General features: G+C 35.0%; 1 protein-coding gene across 1 annotated transcript; it reads left to right on the top strand.

Moving 5' to 3' along the window:
- Positions 1–8,882: 8,882 nt before the first annotated feature.
- Positions 8,883–11,827, top strand: LOC123530674 (uncharacterized). The gene is made up of 3 exons (XM_053518341.1): positions 8,883–9,157; positions 10,562–10,645; positions 11,098–11,827. Exons 1-3 carry the CDS (start codon positions 8,935–8,937, stop codon positions 11,589–11,591), a joined length of 801 nt encoding a protein of 266 aa, XP_053374316.1. The 5' UTR covers positions 8,883–8,934; the 3' UTR covers positions 11,592–11,827.
- The last annotated feature ends 8,920 nt before the right edge of the window (positions 11,828–20,747 follow it).

Genomic DNA, 20,747 nt, shown 5'->3' with positions numbered 1-20,747 from the left:
ACTTTTTCTAGTAGTAGAGTATTAATAAAGCGCGGGGACTTTACGTCCATAAACTGGAATTGCGTCATGATTTCAGAAAGACGAAAACAACGTAATAGTTTACGTAATAGTTCCGGTTTATCATCTGCAGTGAAACGTTGCTTTTTTCACGTTAAGGTAGTTCTGCACGTTTGAAAAACCGGAAGTGATGGCGTAACGTCATTTATCCGGAAAACGTAGAATAAAGCCTGGAGTCGGCGTACGGAAATGAAAATCAATTTATAAATTAATCGAAACCTGTGAGCAAATTTGTTATGATGGCACTGTTGCTATATTCCTAAAGTCAAAATATGACATTAAAACATATGGCACATCAAGAAATTCAAAATAATGTCTTAAAATTAACGTAAAGCGTCCGGTTCCCTTTAATCATGATCAAATAGCTCAAAAATAAGCACACGGACCTATACATCTTATCTCACCAAATTATAGGCCATGTGTCTATTTACAACTGTGAGAGGTTTCATCAAAATCTACATTGTAGAAGAAATTTCGATTCAAACGTGCAGAACTACCTTAAATGACGTCTTTTGAATCCAGAAATATAAGGAGCAACTATCAATGTATTTGATTTTTACCCCGTATTACATAAAACATAACACGAGAGCACGATAATCATCTTACGCTCCGGGGTATAAGATGGAGTTCTGGTATACAAGAATATAAGATTATTTCTCTGGCTGTCGTTGAAGACGGGACTATCTGGCTCGAAGGTAACTGTTTACGTAGTAACCAGGATTCCACCATATTCAAGAAGTTATTGTAAAAATAAAACTTATCAGACGACTTTCTTTTTTGAACTGTTTCTTATAGTAGCGTATTAAACAAAGCGCAGGAAACTGACGTCCGTAAACAGGAAAGACGTCATGACGTTTCAAAGACAAATGACTAAGCTTAGTTCCAGTTTTGTTTTATCAGTTGCAGCGTAACGTTATGACTTTTGCTAAAATTACGTTTTTTGAGAAATATACTATCAGGAATAAAGAGGAGCTGTCAAGGTCCTGGGAATTTATTCTGTTTTATGAAATAAAATATTAATTACTACATAAATATTCTACATATATGTAGTTCGTAATACGTCATTTACAGCACGAGAGTTATTTTACAACCCGGAGTGTAAGATGAAGTTTTCCAGCACCGGTAAAAATACCGGAAATCACAACGAAACGAAACAAAGGACGGAGAAAACATGACATGTTGGCAGAGTTCCATATAAAAATCAGCCTCATATGAAGGTATCACCATACATATTTTATGCTGCTGACATTACTTTATTGAATATCTTGCATATTGTCGTGTAAAAAGAGGCCTTAAATCATACCTTTTCATTTATAAAACCTGTATCTTTTTCCAATATTGAATAAGTTCTGCCATATGTCAACGAAAAATAAAGGTAAAATATTGCAACTTTGTAAATTTATAGATTAAGATCTGGTGTTATAGGAACAATTTTAGAATCCTAATATTACATTAGTACTGTTTATTATTATTATAAATGATAGTAATAATGAAATACTGGTATAGGAATAATAAAAGTTACAATAATAATAATGATAAAATACAGGTTTAATGAAAACTCAATAATTTCTTTGTATTGACAAACAATATCTGCCAAAATCATAATAATGAAAAAGGTCGTATCTATAAATTCCGCACGAAGGCTCAAACGTTAAGATGCTTGATAATTATGATTTTTATTCATTAGAACGTTTTAATACAGAAAATATGTTTGTATAACAATATAGTATGCACTTAACTTCTATCATTGACAACCTTTTTGAGTTCAACGATGCATGAGAACCATAACAATCAAACAATAATATAAACATGCCGTCGTTTAAATTATAGTGCGGGAGTAGTACCATTATATTTATATACAAAACAAAAAGAATGGAAAAATGATGTTCTCATATATCTGCAATCATCATTATAGGTATATAATATGACAGGATAAAATCAAGTTATGTCTGTCTGTCTGTCTGTCTCTAAGTCGGTCACTAAATACAACAATAAAATTCATGCCCACACTACAAAGGCAATGTTTTTTCTCTCTAATATTCATGAAACCACATCAGACTGTCTGTTTGCCTAGGGTCTACAACAAAGACATCAGTATCGTTATATCATCTCCTGTTCTATCAGTACTACGTACACTGATTTTCTTGGAGCGGAGTTTCCTTTTGCTGTATCTTGCAACTTTCGTACTTGTAACTAGGATTTTCTGCCATAGTCTTTTTACCCCTGTGTTGAATGAGCTCCATCGGTTATACAGAGATACAGAGTTTGATTCAAAACTCTGAAGCACACATACAATTAGATACATGATATAAGAATATAGAATGTTTTATTATTTGTCCAAAGGGCTTATATATGATACCTATAGCTCAGTTCTTAAGAGGACTTTGTAAACTGGCATTCAATGTTTTATATCGTAACCCTTACCCTACTAAATTTCTATAATGAACGTGTCCATCTTTCAATTTCGACAGTACCATTAACTGTAAAAAGGAGTGTTTACCAAAAAGATACACACTAAATGGAGAACAGTGCAGATCTTGATCAGTCTGCACGGATGTGCAGGCTGATCAAGACCTGCACTGGTCGCAAAGGTAAAATCAATCGTGTCCAGCATGTGTTAATCTGTTTGACCATGATTTCTTTTTATGCCTGTATTATAAAGCTTATTTATATATATAACTGTTTGGGATGTCTAGAGAAAAGCACTGTACTGCAGAAACATGTTATAATTATAAACCTAGGGCTATACAATGTGGAGAGGTTTAATGGGAGAGGCAGTCTAGCAGTAAAGGTGTTACCGCTTCAATACGAATGTCTTTGGTTCAAGCCCTGCGAGGGTCAACTTCTCAGACGATACCAATGATCTTTTCAAGAAAGCGGCATCGAAACTGATTCTAAAATTTGAAAGTTGATAGCTTCCTTTTGAATCGAGATTATATAAACAAGTATCATTAAATGTGGTATGAAATAGCAATAATGAAAATAATAATAACAATAAAACATTTAGTACGCATACCATTTTCTTCTCTTATAAACGAGGCATTAGGATGAATGTAATGTTTTAGCTTGATGAAATTAATTAAAAGAAACATATGAATCATGTTTTATATAATATGTTTTGCAGAGCGTTAAATTAGATGTAAACACACTAAATAAAGCCTCTCTTTTGAATTGAATATAGTCATAGTTTAAATCAAACTATCAGTACCCGAAGTTCAATATTAGTACTGTAAAATTGATTTGAGCCTGAAGGTATGCAGCTTATTATTTGAAACACACAAATGTATGCATATGTCAACTTGCCTTATAAAATACCCTTTATTAGCCTCAAAATGTAGAGTATTTGATAAATGTTTAAATGTCATTAAATGTTAAAACACACTAAAATTAGTTTTGTTAATTTAAGTGATATGATACTCATGATTAAAATAAATTGATCCTATTAATGAGATTTATTGACAATCCCCCATTAAGGGCCTGTATATTATTTTTCTTAGTCTTATATATAAAGTGTGTATAAAATGTATCTGGTCATAAATAAATTTTTGTTAATTATTTTCAAAATTATATTATTAAAATGAATAAAATATTGGTCCTCTTTTGGGGTCTCGTTTTAGGTTAATTAAATCCAATCATTCGCGTGTCTCTTCCTTTTTATTGATAAAAGCATACTTCGAAATAGTTATATACTCTTACCTGCATAAATTAAATACAGGTATCAGAGTCATAAGAGGCATTTCTATAAATGAATGCAAGCCTGCTAACTTGCTCCTTCATCCACCGACACACTCACGCACACATGCCTGCACTCATTCACCCACTCACCCATCTATCAACCTGCTGTCTTACTTCTTCACTCGTAAACTCGTTACTCAGTTACTCACTCACACTAACATCTAGATACGCGCCTTCTGTACAACCTCTCATTTGCCCACTCATCCATATACTTAGCCTTCAGCTGGCAGGAAGCGCCGCTTACGAGCTTATACACAATGTTTGCAGCTGTAGTTGTATAATATTATATCATCATAATCATATAATGTGCTTATTGAAATTAAAGTCTTAACTGTTTACTCTTTTTCAAATGGCACCGGAACTGTTTGCCAGGTTGCTAGGAGCACCATTATATGTTATTGATAGCGATGTTTCTGCAGAAGTGCACGGTATAAATATGTCCTGATTTTCTTCGGTACAAAGGTTTTATCATTTTACGATACAATGTAGGGATAATACACGTTTTTTTGTGTATTAACGTCTGCAGAAGCCCGCGGGATTGTTTGTGACCGAGACCGAAGGAATAGACCGGAAATAAACAACACTATCAAAAGCACATCCTGAAGGTTTTTAACCGATTTTTTATCTCTCATTATTACAAACATAAAATTACCAATAATTGTCCATATCATTTCACAATTTGGTGGACTCGATCACAATTTCAAGAATGATAACTTTACATTCGAGTTACATTGAGTACGGACACGCAGTTGGAGTACGGATGAGTACGAACGTAGTGTCAAGTTTCCAAGCTGTTTATATAAAATTCTTCGAGAAATTAGATAAAAACATACCGACTGATACTTACCAAAATCATAAATATGATACCTAAAAACAAAGAATCGCACAGGTAAACACGCGACTTTTTAACATTCATGGTTGTCTACAAAATCTGAATTGACGCCGAGTTCTAAAAGGGGAGTAAACAAGGGAAGAAACGAGTACGAACAATGTTGGGGGCAGCGCATTTGCCGTTAGTTACTGATACAGTAAAACATTCTATGGTTTAGATTGCATCTTTAATGCTTCAAGAAGAGATTTTTATGAAAGAAACAAGACGCAGATACCAGATGTAAATCTGCGCAGAATTACATATACGGCCCTGGGAAAGCATTTCAAAAATAAAAATCGGGTATTAACAGCACGTGAATTGCCTTGTTTGCAACCGATTTTTCTCCCGTTAATACATGGGCGGATCCAGTAAAAAAAGTAGTTTTTATGCAAGAATTACTGTTTTTAAACAATTTTCCCGTGAATATCGTTCATATAAAAGTTGCAGAATAGTAGCAAATATTAATCGCTAGTGTTTATAAATTTATTGTGTTTATATACAAAACTACAGGTAGCTTAATATGACGTTTTTTCCTCGCGAACATGTTCAAAAGCGCTTTACACCCAGGAAGAAAATAGTACAGGGCCTCTAAAGAATATAGCTGTACTTAGCTTCTAAGTCATTTTAAAATGTCTTCGGACGAAAGAGAAAAAACCTGCATTTGATGATAGAAGTAGATCTGTAAAAGTACAGACATTGAATTGCAAACAACATTTGGGTATTTAAAGGAAAGTCAAATTACATGCAGTTTGAATTGCAAGTAGCGTTCGTTTGCATCAGTGAATATGATTATCAAACAAAATATGACGCATGGTGTAGCTGAATAGAAAGGAATTTACAATGATTTTATCTGATAAAGTGACAAACATCTGATAATTTAAACAATGCGTATTCAATGTACGACTGAAAAGATATATCCATTCAATGAAGATGCGAAACAGTGTCACTTTGAGCCTATACTTTAACTTTTAAATCTGAATGTCTGCGAAACAATACAGCAGTATTTGTTTCATCTTGATTATGGCTGCAGTAAATAACCACAAAAGAAATAAACAAAAGCTGTCATGTCAACATGACAAGGAACTTAAATGCGTCAAACTTTAAAGTCATTGAGTGACATTTAAGATAGCCAGCTCGTCTGTGTCGGAAATTTTAAGACCAGGCATAGACGTGTGAGCCAGGAAATCTCAGTTTAAGTACTACAGAGATTGTTAAGTCATCATGTTTCAAAATTCTCAGTAAATAGAGAGTACACTTTTCTCAAACATGTTTTCAAACCACGACATTCATATACAACATAAACATCAAGGATCAAAAGGAATAGTCACTTTCCATGAACGCAGCCTCCAAAAACAAAACCCAACAGCTCAATAGACAAATACACAGTTAAATTTTTGGACAAAACAAAAACATTATGAAACAGAGTGTGGCACCATCTTGGAAAAGTCAGTAGCAAATCATTACTGGGGAGCTTTTATTGCACAAATACATTCTTTATTTCCACCATGCACTTAAGGAGGCAGGTTACCTTGTTACAAGGGTAAATTCAAATTAGTTGAACCGCATCATCTTTTTGTATTTCGTGTAATATGAAGTTTTAACTGCTAAAATCTCAGTTTCGTTTGTGTCTGTCCCTTCAAGTTCATTTTTTATCCAGGTTTGAAGAACATGACCCTCCAAAGGTATTTCATATTGAAAGAAGAAGGAAAATACGGATATTTAACACTTTTCAGTGTATTTTAGTTTCACTGATATCCGTAGAAGTCAGCATAATCTCTAATTTTACTAGTATGCACGTTAGCTTTCTAATACAAGCTTAAAATGTATATGTCGCGGGGCTCGTGTTTCCATGGTAACACATTTTCTCTCATTTTTAAACAACTATGTATAAAAATAGGGGTTTTCGACGGCTTCAGTGCCATTCTGTTAATGACCAACATGGAATATTTGGATAATATTATTAGCAAAATACCAAGCACTATACATGGTACCCTATTTTTCTTAAAGTTTAAAGTAACCATGGCAACAGAGATGTTTAAAATGGCTTATATCTTGCTTTTTGTCGTAATTTCTTATAAAATAATATTGAATAAGATTATCTTTCTAGTTGATGTAGCTTTAAAACATATTATTTCTAACGTAAGTTATATTTTCGTGTTTAACTTATCTGCATTCATTCAAACAAATTTCTAAGCTTAGAATACCTACAGCAGTACCCCTCGTCTGGCATTTTTCATGGAAAAATCGTTCAGCATGCTACTTTTATTCTCATGGATATTGTTGAAATGAAAATAAAAAGCCGAAGCTGTGTTTCTTAAATAGACTAGTGTCAACGCTTTTGAATTTTACATTTAGATACATAGGTCACGGGCTTCGGTTCCATGGTAACATCAATTCAATTCAAGAAACCACAATTTTCTACTGAAATTTGAACAATTTTAGATCTTAGTTTTAGTATATAAGTAACAAATTATCAACGGAACCTGTGAAATAGGTATTACAAATCAAACTGCTAGATTTTTTATTTGAAAATGGCCGTAACAAGTAACCTCTCACCCAACTATATTCCAAATAACATTGGTTACCATCATCCATTTTCTTACATTATGCATAACATTTCAATATAACTAGATAAAAGAAGCAAAATATTGATTATTATTTTATGCTAACTAATGAAATACTGTATTCTATCAGTTAAATATTTTCATATTTCATCACTCACACTGTGAAAAATATGAAATCTATATTTTCACACTGTGAGAGATATAGCTCCGCCCCCTCATTACATTGTGTATGAATTTTAAATTATTTGCTTAAAACAGGCTGAAAATTGTAGCCGCACTTTGTTCTTTATAGTATATTTCTCGATTCAAATTATTTTACTTAAAGAGAATTTCATACCGTTATGCAGCAAGAAATAAAACAAAATGAAACTTTATGTTGCATGCGTCTTTATAACGTCACATCACGTCTGACGTCATGTCTGTTTACGCGCGTCTGTTTCCCGCGCTGAGATTAAAATAGTTGCAAAATGCACATCTCAACGTAATTGAGCATAAATAAAAAGAAAATTTGTTTGTTTTTCGTGAATATAGAATATATCTCACCTCGAAGTGAGAAAATTTTCACATTTTCACTCGCGCTACGCGCTCGTGAAAATATTTGAAATTTTCTCACTTCTCAGTGAGATATATTCCATATTCACTCAAAACAAACAAATATCCTCTATTTATTCAGAGCAAAAGATTCATAAAAAATATTTCAGCAAATAATGATTACTTGAAAATAGTTTGAATAAAGAAAATGCACAGAATTACCTTCTTTCAAGATAAAAGCTATTAATTTTGCGCGGTAACTGACACGTAACGTCATGACGTCAATGACGTCATTTTAAGGCAACATTGTTTTGAAGCGTTTCTGCGGCAATTTATTCATTATTTCTGCATTATTAAACCATAAAGCGTCAGATCGAAGACAGGTCTATGATTTGTTTTCAGAAGAATGAATATACAAACACATTTAGTTTGTCGTAAACGTCGTCGTAAATCGTCACTTTAGCTTCCGGTTGGACATGCGCACATACAAATATAAAGGTAACCTACCTCCTTAAGCTAAAGGGCAATGTAAATAGAAATTACTCCATCAGTTGAATCCCTAAATTATAACAATATATATCGGAGCGAGATTGTGTTATCCTATTTTGTAAGTTTAGAAAAAAACAAGACAAGTATATTTGTAAAAAGAATCACGCAGATTTGATATCGTGCCAATTACTTAGTAAGGTACAAAAGCCAATATTATTGTATGAAAAAAAAATATTGCCTGGTAATAGAAAATGTACTTTCAATTGATTTTTTCACAATTACATACTTAAGTGGAATAAGGCTTTTCCTTGGAGTATTGAAGTATTAGAACTCAACTGTACCCAACTATGCACAGCTATACGTTTACATCTATTGTAATTCTGACAAATCTGCATGTTAGAATCGTACTTTTCAATGAAATTATGGACCAAAGAGATCCAAATCTAATAACAATATGTCACGTAAAGTTTCTTTTGATTAAATGTGTGGTATCATATCTTTCAACATCGTGATTAAATAAATATATACCCGTTTTAAACTTTCTTAACTAGGTGAGCGACACACATCTGTTGATCATACTTGCTTTGGTATGTTGAGGTTTGAAAAAAAGACATTCGTGAATGGTTTACTAACTGTTAACGTTGTGTTATTTTGTCTGAAAGAAATTTCTTTGGGTGAAAAATAGAAATGTTAAAAGTAGCAAATGTATATTTGTTCTGTTTGGCACACAGTGCATTTGTAACATCAATGTTTGTAGCTGCAGCGGAACCACAATGCTCATGTAGCGATTATTCAATCGTTGAGAGAATAACTTTGATTGAGCACGAGGCAAAGAAGTTGAAACAAGCGACGGAACAAGATATCGCAGCACTGAAGCAAATCAACAACCAGTTTGAGACTAAATTTAGAAGTATGTTTTTATTTTTGTTACAGTATTTCCTTTCAATTCTGTCTTATTAGTAATTTATCTCAGAATCGAAATTGGAATGTTTTTTTATTTCTTCGTCTTCGTCATCATCAGAATCATCGTCATCATTATCATTATCATTATCATTATCATTACTGTTATTGCTATTTCTATTGTTGTTGTTGAGAGTCTAGACAAATCGAAATGAGGTGTATGGAATTGTTTGAAATTTCATATATATAAAAGGGCACTGACCTCCTGATCGTACGACAACACAATTTTTAGATATCTATATTACTTTAGAAGGCTTTGAAACTTAGTTAATGACAGATTATATGCAATGGAAACACATAATAATTGGTTGTTGTTACTATCTTGAAAATCATTTGTAACGGGGTAAGGGAGGTAAAGTGTAAAACTGTTACAAGAGACCGATATGTTCTGACTAGCTATCGTGACTTCGTACTCTGCTCCTTCGACTAAAATGATTGATATTCAGATTAGAATCCTGTGTGTGGGTGCTTTACACCTGGCACACTAAAGTACTATGGAAGCTTTTGGTATTCGATAGTCTTCTGTTTCTTGCACTCCGTTCGTTTTATTGTCAGACGGACACAGTTCGGTCATATGTCGACTTTTCAAGCCTTTGATTGGTGGAAGAAGACCCTAGGTAACCCTCCGGACATTGTTTCAGGTACGGGCGCGTACCTGTGTAGAGCCATTGACCTTCCGTCAGCCAACATTTTAGCTTTAACATATGAAGAATTCTACGATGTAAGCAAGGTTCGAGCACACATTAGTAAGGAATTTGAAAACCGGTGATATTAGCCACTCGGCCACAGAGGCTCCTACACTCGAAAATACTGGTTGAGCTCCTTGGGATAAACAGTATAAATAATACATGAATAAACAAACGAATTATCCATATAAGGAATAACAAATAGAACTTCGATATGCTTCATAAAATCATGGTCAGTTAACAGCAGTTTGTGCATCTCTGCTGCGTATATGGGTGTATGATTATTTCGATTTCGTATATGCATTTCTACACAAACATCTTTGTGTTTTACACATCAAATTTGTTGTTACCATTGCGTCTGTAACTGGTGGGAATATCTTCTGTTAACACTATCCTGTAACATTGAAACATGGTGGGATTTAACATTTAGGTTTGCATACATTTACTCAGTGAGGGCTTTTGCCACTGACCTTCCCAGTGTATTCCTCTAAGTGTTTCGTTTATTTTGTACGTTTGTGTCTATTGTCTACACATCCGTACTGCTTTAAAGTTTTTTCTTCGGGAGGCTGCATTCTTAGAACGTAGAATTTGTCCTTGTTTTGATACAGAAAAATTACACATTACCTTTTATGAAAAACATTATTTAATATTTGTTTTTATTTTGTCAGCTATGAGTAAAACTGCTGGGGATACATACGCTCGATGGGGAAGAACGACTTGTCCAGGAAATGGAACATCCCGCCTGTACACCGGTAAGGAAACCTTTGAAAATTACTGAACAAATATTTATAGAATTTTACGAAGACAAATGAAACAACGTGTGTGTATCAGTAGTTGGAATATTTAAACTGAGATATGGCGACTGCGCAACCAACTTAAACTATAGTAACTGTGCATCCACCTTGGAATAAGTCAACTGCGCAACCAGCTTAATAGGCTTCAGAAACATTTATATAATATTTATGTTAAAAAGGACGAGTGATCTGCGAATCTTATGTGGATATTTCAGCACAACAGTAAAGTAATGGTTTCAATACCAATAGATCTAAGTTATTAAGCTGGACACTGGCATGTCTGATGAGAAATAAAACGTATATTAATTTTGTTTATGAGCTCCAAATATGTTTTTCTTGTTTAACTATGTATCAGTTACAAATTATGGCACATTTTTGCGCCGTAATTTTATTTTGTTCTTTTAAAAAAGGTTACATGGCGGGATCAAGATATGACCACAAAGGCACAGGCTCAAACTATCTCTGTCTAACAAATGAACCATTGTGGGACCACTTCGAGGAATCAGTGGAGAGCAGTGGTAAAATCACCGGGACAGTGTATCGGTTTTATAACCACCGATCGAACGGGGCAGCGGACTTTCTCGGAGATAATATGTTCAATCAAAAAGTTCCTTGCGCCGTATGCCACACGAAGAGAAGCGTTTCCGTGATGATTCCAGGAAGAAACAGATGTTACGATGGATGGACGATGGAATATAGAGGTTACCTCGTATCAGGTGACAAAGGAGATGCGAGGTCTTCTGAATATATCTGTCTTGATCGGCGTCCAGAAAAACTCCCTGACGGCAGGACAACGGTAACTGACAATAGACTTTATTTTGTTGAAGGAATCTGTGGAAAAACTCTAACTTGTCCGCCATACGTCAGTGGCCTTGAAATCACATGCGTTGTATGTTCAATATAATCATAGTACTTCTCAAACATTCTTTATCAAGATACCGGCTTTCCTAACTATTCAACCAACTTAGCAAATATTTAACAAACATAGGTTGTGTTAAGGTCTTTGTAAAACTTCTGTGTCACAACATATTCCATATCGATGTTATCAAACAACAAATCCACGGTAAGCTCACATTATTTTTTTCAGTAAATACATTAGTTTACAAAGGACATCTTGCTAAGAAAATAGCTTGTATAGTTTATAAACATTTTTTTTCTGTGTATGAATATTCAGTCCTTATTAAAATTATAAATCGAATATTATCATCCCTATTTGACGTCAACATGGGGGTGAACAAGAAATTCAATGAATTGGTATCTCCGGACGAAATTGTGTGTGCTCAACTACATTATGGTGATCTAAATTCAATTTAAGTTCCATTGTTCTAGGTCAAATATATCACAAGTAATGAAGCAGAAATTGCCATATTTATAGTACCCTTTATAGTTAACACAAGAAACTTCTAAGGGCCATAACTCTGGTGTTACTTGGGCAATCTGACTGAAACCTGAGGGTCCGCATAACCTCATAGTGGTTAACATGTTTATGATCTTTTTAAAAAAAGTATTCCCAACCACTTCCTAGATATGGCTCCGGACGTGGAATTTTCATTAAATTAAGGGCAATAACTCTAAGGGAAATTGACCAATCCAAACAATACTTGACGGGCATCATCGCAGTATGTTGGTTCATTTTTATTTCAAGTTTTATGAAATTCTACCAGCTAGTTACTTAGAAATGGCTGCGGACGGACGGACGCACGCACGCACGCACGGACGGACAACGCCATTTCAATACCACCCTCCCGATTTCATCGGCGGGGGATAAACAAACGCCATGTCATATTGCTTTTAGAAAGCAATAATTAGAAAATATACAGGGAATATGTTTATCGTATACATGTACATTGGGATAAGTTTATTTTTTATGATTGGTTAGAAATGTAAACAAACCCGTTTACAGTAATATGTATACATTTTGACAACATTTGCTATGTGTTTCTCATGTATGAAAAACGTTGCACAAGCTGATCTTTTTAAACTAAAAGAGTTCTTGAAGAAAATATAATTAGATTGATTAGATGCCTCGATTTATGGAAGGCCGTACACACCATAATGTTATAATGGAAGAAAATGTGATTAGATATATACATGCCTTATTTACTCGATTTGTGGAATGCCGTACACGCCCTCATGTTATAATAGAAGTCTTTAGGAAAACAAGTGGTATTCTCCTCCTTTTGTTAGGTTTAGAATGTCACAACTAGTGATAATGGTCACAAATCTTTTGCAACTTATATGAAAATAAACGTGAAACTATAATATGTTTTAAGTTTTTGGCATAATTATTGATACGTGTGCCTATTTCAGTCTGCGTTTTAAGACCAAAGAAAAGCAATCTTATCTCTGTATTGACACTTTGACTTTATTTCGTACGGAATGAATCATATTTCAGCGTTAAAGCCAATAGAATTAACATAGACTTTTGCGAAAGAAACCACAATAAAATGTCTAGACCTAGGCACGTGAATTGACAGGGGGCTAAGTAAGAAAAATGTCTATATCTTTTATAAATACTGAACATTTCTTAATGAAACTTCGTTGGTAATTTGAAATGGATCATGCTTGAAAAACAATATAAATGGAAAAATATGATTTATAGGTCAGACACCATCAATATGAAAATAGAATGTGGACTTACTAGGAATGAGTTAATCATACACTTGGGAATGAGGTTATGTTTAGCTCGTTCTGATTGGTCAGTAATGTACACAAACCCAAAATGTACTTTTTTTTTTCAAAACTAAACATTTTACTGTGTGTACAGTATTTTGACAATTTAAAAACGAATCATGAAGCGGTTTTCTCCCGTCATGACAACTATGTAGTCAAAGGACGTATCATGCGAAAAACACAGAAATGAAATATTCCTATTTGGTTTTCGTCCGTTGTATTGATGGATGCAGGATAGATCTTGAAGGAAATGTGTATAGGTGTATATGTATCAATTTATGCAAAGCCAAAATGTTTTAATCGAAGTACTTTGGAAAAAACAATTTGTTGTCTCTTATGTAATTATGTAATTACGTTTTAGAAAATGCGGCACCAAGCAAGTTGAAAATGAAATTTTCTCATATAATTATGCAGTTAGCTGGAAGTAATAAATTTATATCATTGTCTGAATAATAACAGGACATAATGTAACGAAATAATGAAAACATGAGTAGCCCTGAGATCAAAGGTCATAATAACTGCCAAAATGAAGTGTCAAACTGTTTTTAAGCAGTTAAAAATATTTTTTTTTGTAATCAAGATGTAAAGAAAACGTAAATAAAATGCTATTCTTTTGACTTTTGTTGTCTATATTATTGTAAAACATACATGATTTAAGGAACATAAGGTCTTCATCTTACCACATGACACCATGAAGCCACCCTCTACCTTTCTCAGATAACACGAATAATCTGTATTTTGAACTTTATAGTGTGTGCTAAACTAAGACTTCCTGAACTCTTAGATATGCAGAATAATGTACGTACGACAGTATTCGAGAGTTAGACCCAATTTTCACATGGTTCTAATTTGAAAGAGCTTGCGTTCATTTGAATCTCATTGCGTGAGTGAAAAGAAATAACACTCGTTTTCGAAACAGTCACTGAACATGGACAAAAAAATATGATAGTGCTTTAAGGTATCGTCTTGAAAAGAAGGAAACAGTAGATTTCCTGGAACCACAGAACACCCCAATCACCGCCACGCATCTCAAAGTAGGCCCACAAATAAGCATCGGTGTAGATAATTATAACAAATACTTCACTTTAAAAAGTATAGGTGAATTCGTGTGAGGAAGCCAATGGTCTGGTGGTTCTACCCAGGTGCCCGCTCGTGATGAAATAATGGACGGAGGGGCACCTGGAGTCTTCCTCCATCATCAAGGCTGGAAAGTCGCCATATCACCCATAATTGTGTCGGCTCGACGTTGAACCCAACAACATAAATAAAAAAATGTCTTGACAAAAGAAACACATCACTAAAGCCAGTGATTGGTAAAGTCGATACCGAAACCTGTTGCATCTATTTTTTGAGTTGTTTGCACCAACATACCATCGTCTGCAAAAATATAAAAAAGTAAGATAAGCTAATCTGGTATTACCGCTTTACCTAGCTGTTGTACTATTATTTCTTTAAAACTGAAAATGGTATTTTATCCAAATGTGAATCATACTTCTAGAAAAGAAACTGAAACAAAAACTGATTTTTAAATTTAAAGCCTATTTCTGTACAAGACATACATTCAGAAGTGTTGTACATTAACAGACCTTACAATATTAATGATAAAATGTAAAAAGTAAGAGGAGAATAAATTCAACAAAATGTAATGCGTACAGTAAATTATATTATTGAAAGCAAGCAATTTAGATTTTGACTTCGCGAATCCAATCTATCGAAATTATTAAAATTTGTTTAATATATTTAAATAGTTACATAATTATAATTTCGTACTACACGGTACACACGTTTTATTTCGCTATTAAGTTCCTATCTGAACAGCTGAGAAATCCTTTCTTTTTTAAATTAACACAACTTATAACCGGACTCCGCATAGCAGTGGCTGTTGAAATATTACATAGAACGATACTATAATGATTTTCATTTTATTGCCATATTTCGATACATTTCACTGAAAAGTTACATAGTGGCAACTAATGTAAAACCAGCCTTATGATCTATAGTTCTAAATCGTCCATCCAGCTACTCTTTTAATAAAAAATAAATGTTCTAAACATATATGCACCCATGTACGCACACATGCACGCATACACATGCAAACGCACACGCAAGAAAACATCACAATAACAAACGGAACATTAGCGACACATGAACAATGCAGAGAGCCACAGAAAGATGTAGCAAACATGGTGTGGCTTACAGATCGAATTACCACTGTTACTGATATAACAGTGCATTGTCAATTATTCAAACCGAGACGGACAAAGTAATTGTTTTGTTAAAATGTTGAAAAAGAGTTCCCCTTAGTCATAAAACATTTAAAGTCTCGCCAAAAATTTAGGGTAGATCGGGATACCAGAAACAAACATTTTTTAGGCCTAAACACGCGAATGACTCCATGGAACCAAGAAAATGCTGAAATCGTGTAGCATACAGAGAATACGTGTTTGCCGATTGTCAGTTCGGACCCACTATTGAAACATCTGTGCCATTCCCACTCGGAAGTCACAGTGACTCCGATTAACAGATGTGCTGAATTTTCTAAATAACCAGAATAATATGACCTACAATTTCAGATTTTCAAAGTTAAAAATGACTGATTGCGTGCAGCTTTTATCAGAAAATCTTTATGTCGGAATTGGAACTTATCATAGTAAACGTAAAGAAAATTATCGGAAAGTTGAGTAAAAACGTTCTTGTGGATTCGACTTCTATGAACGTTCAATGTTTCTATTTAATTTAAATGTTAAAAAATGTTAATTTATATTTAAGGTTTATCCACAAACGCCTATGAAAAAACAGTGCAACTTACCATAGATGCTGGCAGAATTGTCAGTGTATCTGGCGTAATGTTAAAATTCGACAATCGCGACTCATCCTGTAAGTATGCATTCATATTTTTAAGAAATGATTTTCATTTCGGTGTTCATGCGAAATGAACGACAGAATAGGATCGGCAAATCCATGAATCGCGCTGAACGACAGAATAGGATCGACAAATCCATGAATAGCGATTCATGTTTAATTTGCCGATCCTATTCTGTCATTCATTTCGCATGAACACCGTAAAAATGTTTGATTTCTTATATTTACATTATAGTTTTCGTTTCCATTTGTAAACAAGACTGAATCATAAGTTTCAAACATTTTGTTGCATTTCACATTAAAATCAGCTTCTCGGCCATTCTGTTCACCAAACGGAACAACTTTGACGTCATCCAAAGAACGTTCACCCTGACTATACGCGGACGTCGTCAAAGCAGCGGCCCGTTTTCACTAAGCAGCATTGATGTAACTTTCTCGCCTCTTCTTTTGCTGTTCATACGAAATAACGTCATAATTTTCAATGGAAAAGAATAGGGTGACTGTTAATATTGATATAACTTTTAAACAAAATGTATAAACATACGGTTCTGCTATTAACAGCCACCAGGATATCTTTGCAAAACCAGGATTTTGGCAAACTTCGCTACCATTTCTAAGTGACTTAGGAACTTCTGTTTAAGCTTGGACGGTAGTTTAAGAGCCAATGAGCAATAAATGTTATAGTTTTGCATTTGTTTTAATTTTCTTATGTACAAAAAAGATGATTAAAAAACATTGTCCAATTGGATTTTTCCAATTTCCAATCGGATATATGGCGTCCGATTGGAATTTTTGAAAATCCAATCGGACTTTTTTCCCATATTTTGGCGTGCTGGATTTTTTTCCGGGCGGAAAACATTTTTTTGCTCAAAGTATATATAAAGAATTGGTTATTGTATATATTGTATAAAAGAACGTAATTTACATCAAATAGCGGTCTCCTGAGAACTTTTCAAAAATCCAATGGGATTTTTTTCCAATATTTTTTAATGGAAAAATATCCGCCCGGACGAATTTCCGATTGGAAAAAATTCCAGTTGGTATTTTTTCCAATCTAAAAAATTGGAAAAAGGTCCAATTGGAGTTTTTTATTGAAAACGTTTTCTCATTGTTTTTTTGTTCGTGTAGTGAATATTATCTTTATATACGAGGATTGTCTCAGAAAATCGGGAACATTTCTTATTATTTCGAAAATAAGCGACGCATGAAAAAATTATTTTAACTGTTGGTATTTCAATGTATACTCGACAGAACTAAAGAGTTTAAAATTGAATACCTCTCATATCATTTGAGTATTATTTAAATAATGGACGGCAGTCAATGCTTAACGACGATCTAAATTTTAATTGTGTCAGAATAATTTGTATAATTAATGTATTGCTAACGTAACACATAAGCACAGATAGTGCTCGACTCCCTTTTCATGCTATCTTTGCTATAATTATTGTTGAGTTGCTGTTAATAATAGAATTTGGGTCATTTATGGCTGATTTGGGTTTATTATATGGATGGCTGGGTCCCTGCTTCGCACATTATGTCATATACAAAGGTTAAAAGGGAACCAGATAGTTAATAGAGCAGGTACTCGTTGTAAGACATTGTGTTTAAATTTGGACCAATCAGAAACAAGTTCTAAAAATAGCACGTCTGCTGGGGTATAAATAGGTAGATGAATGATAGAGAGCTCATTCGGTATCCAGCGGTTGAAGAAGACACATCGAGGATTCAACTAATAATTTATCCCAGTACCTTGATAAGGAGACTATTGCAGTAACCCTGTCAGGGCGGATAAATTATTAAAAAGAAGACTTTGGAAGTTTATAGACTAAAGAAGAGTTGCAGAATTTCAATAAGGTTTCGAGCTATAGGGCCAGCGCATAGGAGTTTTACCTTAAGGGTAGTTGAATGCTATATACGATAGCATATATAGGCTGAGCATCGGGAAGCTGAGACAGAGACCCAGAATTTGGATTTCTACTGAGATAGTAGGAGAGTTCCAGCTTATAGACGGTTCAGCATTATTGGCGAAGTACAGCCAAGGCATCGGGGATAATACCTATATGGTAGTTGAATGCTACATATGATAGCATATAGACGCTGAGCATCCAGGAGTCAGGGCAATCTTATAGAGTTTGAGAGGACAGAGGCCGAGCATCTATGCGGTAGGACTCGTATGTTGTTGATTCAAAGACATTGTCTGACAGGAACTTCAACAAAAAGACCAGTCAAGTATAGAGTCTCCAGCCTATAGGAGTTTGAGCTAATCATTTTTAATTGAAGATTGTTAGTTTGAAACATTTAGTGATTTGCCTGATCCCTGAAATTGTCTAGCTCATAATAGAAATCATTTACAAATCATTGGTACACGAATCATTTAGGCAAGGTAGCCAGAGGAAAATTCTATATATGAGATATTTGGTCTCACCAGCTTTACGTTTTAACAAAGGACATTCTACATCGTTTGTCAGCTAGTCTAAGACATAGTCACCTTAGCGATTGGACCCAAACCATTGTTCAAGATACTAAAGGCGTAGGCACTTCCCTGGGTCATATAACCAGTATCCTGACAATTTGGGGGCTCGTCCGGGATCTATATCCAAGGAGGTACAGAGACTAGTGGTTTTGCCGTTCTGTTGGTGTACCAGAAGGCGCTGTGACTGAATGTAGTCTGAGTCAAATATAGTTGAATTTTAGAGTTAGTGCTAGCCTAAAGCTTAAAGATGAACTACGATAAATGGGTTTCGATGGGAGAACGTATGGGTCTCTCAGGTTCAGAGCTCATAGAGTTTGTGGACAGGAAAGAGAAGGAGTACACTGAACGTGAGGAGCGGATGCTGAGACGAGATGAAGACAAGCGTAGGTTTGAGGCTCAAGAAGCTAAAGAGAAACGACTGTTCGAGCTTGAACAGGCTGAGAAGAAAAGGTTATTCGAGTTGGAACGTTTAGAAAAGGAACGAGCTTTAAAAGAGGAAGAACGAGTTTTGAAAGCGCAGGAGTTTGAAATGTTAAAACTAAAGGCTGAAGCCGGAGCTTTAGGGGCTGATAAAGGTACCAAACACTTGAGCAGTAAAACCTTGCGGCCAAGGCTACCGAAGTTTGAGGAAAGTAAGGATGATATGGATGCATACCTCGAGCGATTTGAGCGGTTTGCAAAAAGCCAAGGATGGAAAGAAGAGACATGGGCTGTAAGCCTCAGCTCATTACTCACAGGAAAAGGCCTGGACGTATATACAAGCATGCCTCCAGACCAAGCCAATGACTACCCTGCATTGAAGAAAGCAGTGCTTAAACGTTATCAGTTGACAGAGGAAGGTTTTAGATGGAAGTTCAGGGAATGCAAACCAGAGCGTGGTGAAACTGTTTTTCAGTTTATGGCAAGGCTGGACAGGTATTTTAGTCGGTGGACAGAGATGGCAGAAGTTGATAATACGTTTGAAATGCTGAAAGACCTTATGATCAGAGAACAGTTCATCCAAACTTGTTCCAAGGACCTTGCTTTATTCTTAAAGGAAAGAGTTGCAAAGTCGACAGCTGAGATTACACAGTTGGCAGAACAATACATTGAAGCTCATGGTGGCTCTGTCACTTCTAACCGGATGATTAGAAGTAATGTGTCATGCAGCAAAGAGCCTCAGCCTTCGACCGAAGTTCAGCCAGTGTCTCAGCCTACACAAAGAGAAAGGCCAGCTTTTAAAAAGCCTGTATGTTTTATATGTAATAAGGAAGGTCACATAGCACGAGAATGCAGAGACCTATCCAAGAGGAAAGTAAGCGGTGCAGCTTTAGCTAGTAGGGGGTCCTATGAGGAGAGACAGAGAAATAGGCATGGAATGCAAGATTCTACACTCACAAACTGGAGAAAGGAAGGTCAAGCACAGAAAGACAGAAAGGTTGATGACAGAAAAGTTTCAGTTTCATGCATAGCTGTACCATTATATGACAAAAAAGTAAAAGACAACATAGAAGATGGACGACTTATATTAGGAGATGGACAATCCGTTTCGGTCATAGCAAGCACCTGTACCATTCAGTCAGCAACAGGTAAAAGGAACTTGGTATTGAAGAAAGGATATATAGGTGATAAAGAAGTCCAGGTGTTGAGAGACACAGGCTGTGAGTTAGCGGCTGTCAGGAAAGGCCTTGTGTCTGAGAGTCAAATGTTAGATAAGCAATATCTTATGGTTGCGATTGATGGACGTTCAAGGACAGTTCCTGTAGCAAAGATACAGGTTGATACACCATATTTTATAGGTGAAGTTGAGGCAATGATTTTGTCGACCATAACATGTGATTTGATAATCGGAAATATAAAAAGAGTTTCAGATAAACCAGACAAAAACTGGAAAACCCGAGATGAAAGACAGTCTTCATCCGGCGAAGATATTGCTGCAACTGGGATGATGGAAACCCAGCACGCAATAAATGTAGGTATTACAGAACCCTCTGAGGTTTGCGAAGTCAAAGAGCAAACGTTTAATGTTGAGCAAATGAAAATTGCTCAGAAAGATGATGAGACGTTACAGAA

The sequence above is a fragment of the Mercenaria mercenaria genome, chromosome 11 (assembly GCF_021730395.1).
Source record: "Mercenaria mercenaria strain notata chromosome 11, MADL_Memer_1, whole genome shotgun sequence".
NCBI classification, from domain to species: domain Eukaryota; kingdom Metazoa; phylum Mollusca; class Bivalvia; order Venerida; family Veneridae; genus Mercenaria; species Mercenaria mercenaria.
Note: the sequence above shows the minus strand (reverse complement) of the source record. Positions and strands in the feature narration are given on the sequence as shown.

What these genes read in the sequence shown, in the direction of transcription:
- LOC123530674 (XM_053518341.1), top strand. Translation starts at nt 8,935, where the DNA reads ATGTTAAAAGTAGCAAATGTATATTTGTTCTGTTTGGCACACAGTGCA. An exon ending in GTTTGAGACTAAATTTAGAA is followed by an intron (nt 9,158 to 10,561) that starts GTATGTTTTTAT and finishes TTATTTTGTCAG; the next exon opens with CTATGAGTAAAACTGCTGGG. An exon ending in AACATCCCGCCTGTACACCG is followed by an intron (nt 10,646 to 11,097) that starts GTAAGGAAACCT and finishes CTTTTAAAAAAG; the next exon opens with GTTACATGGCGGGATCAAGA.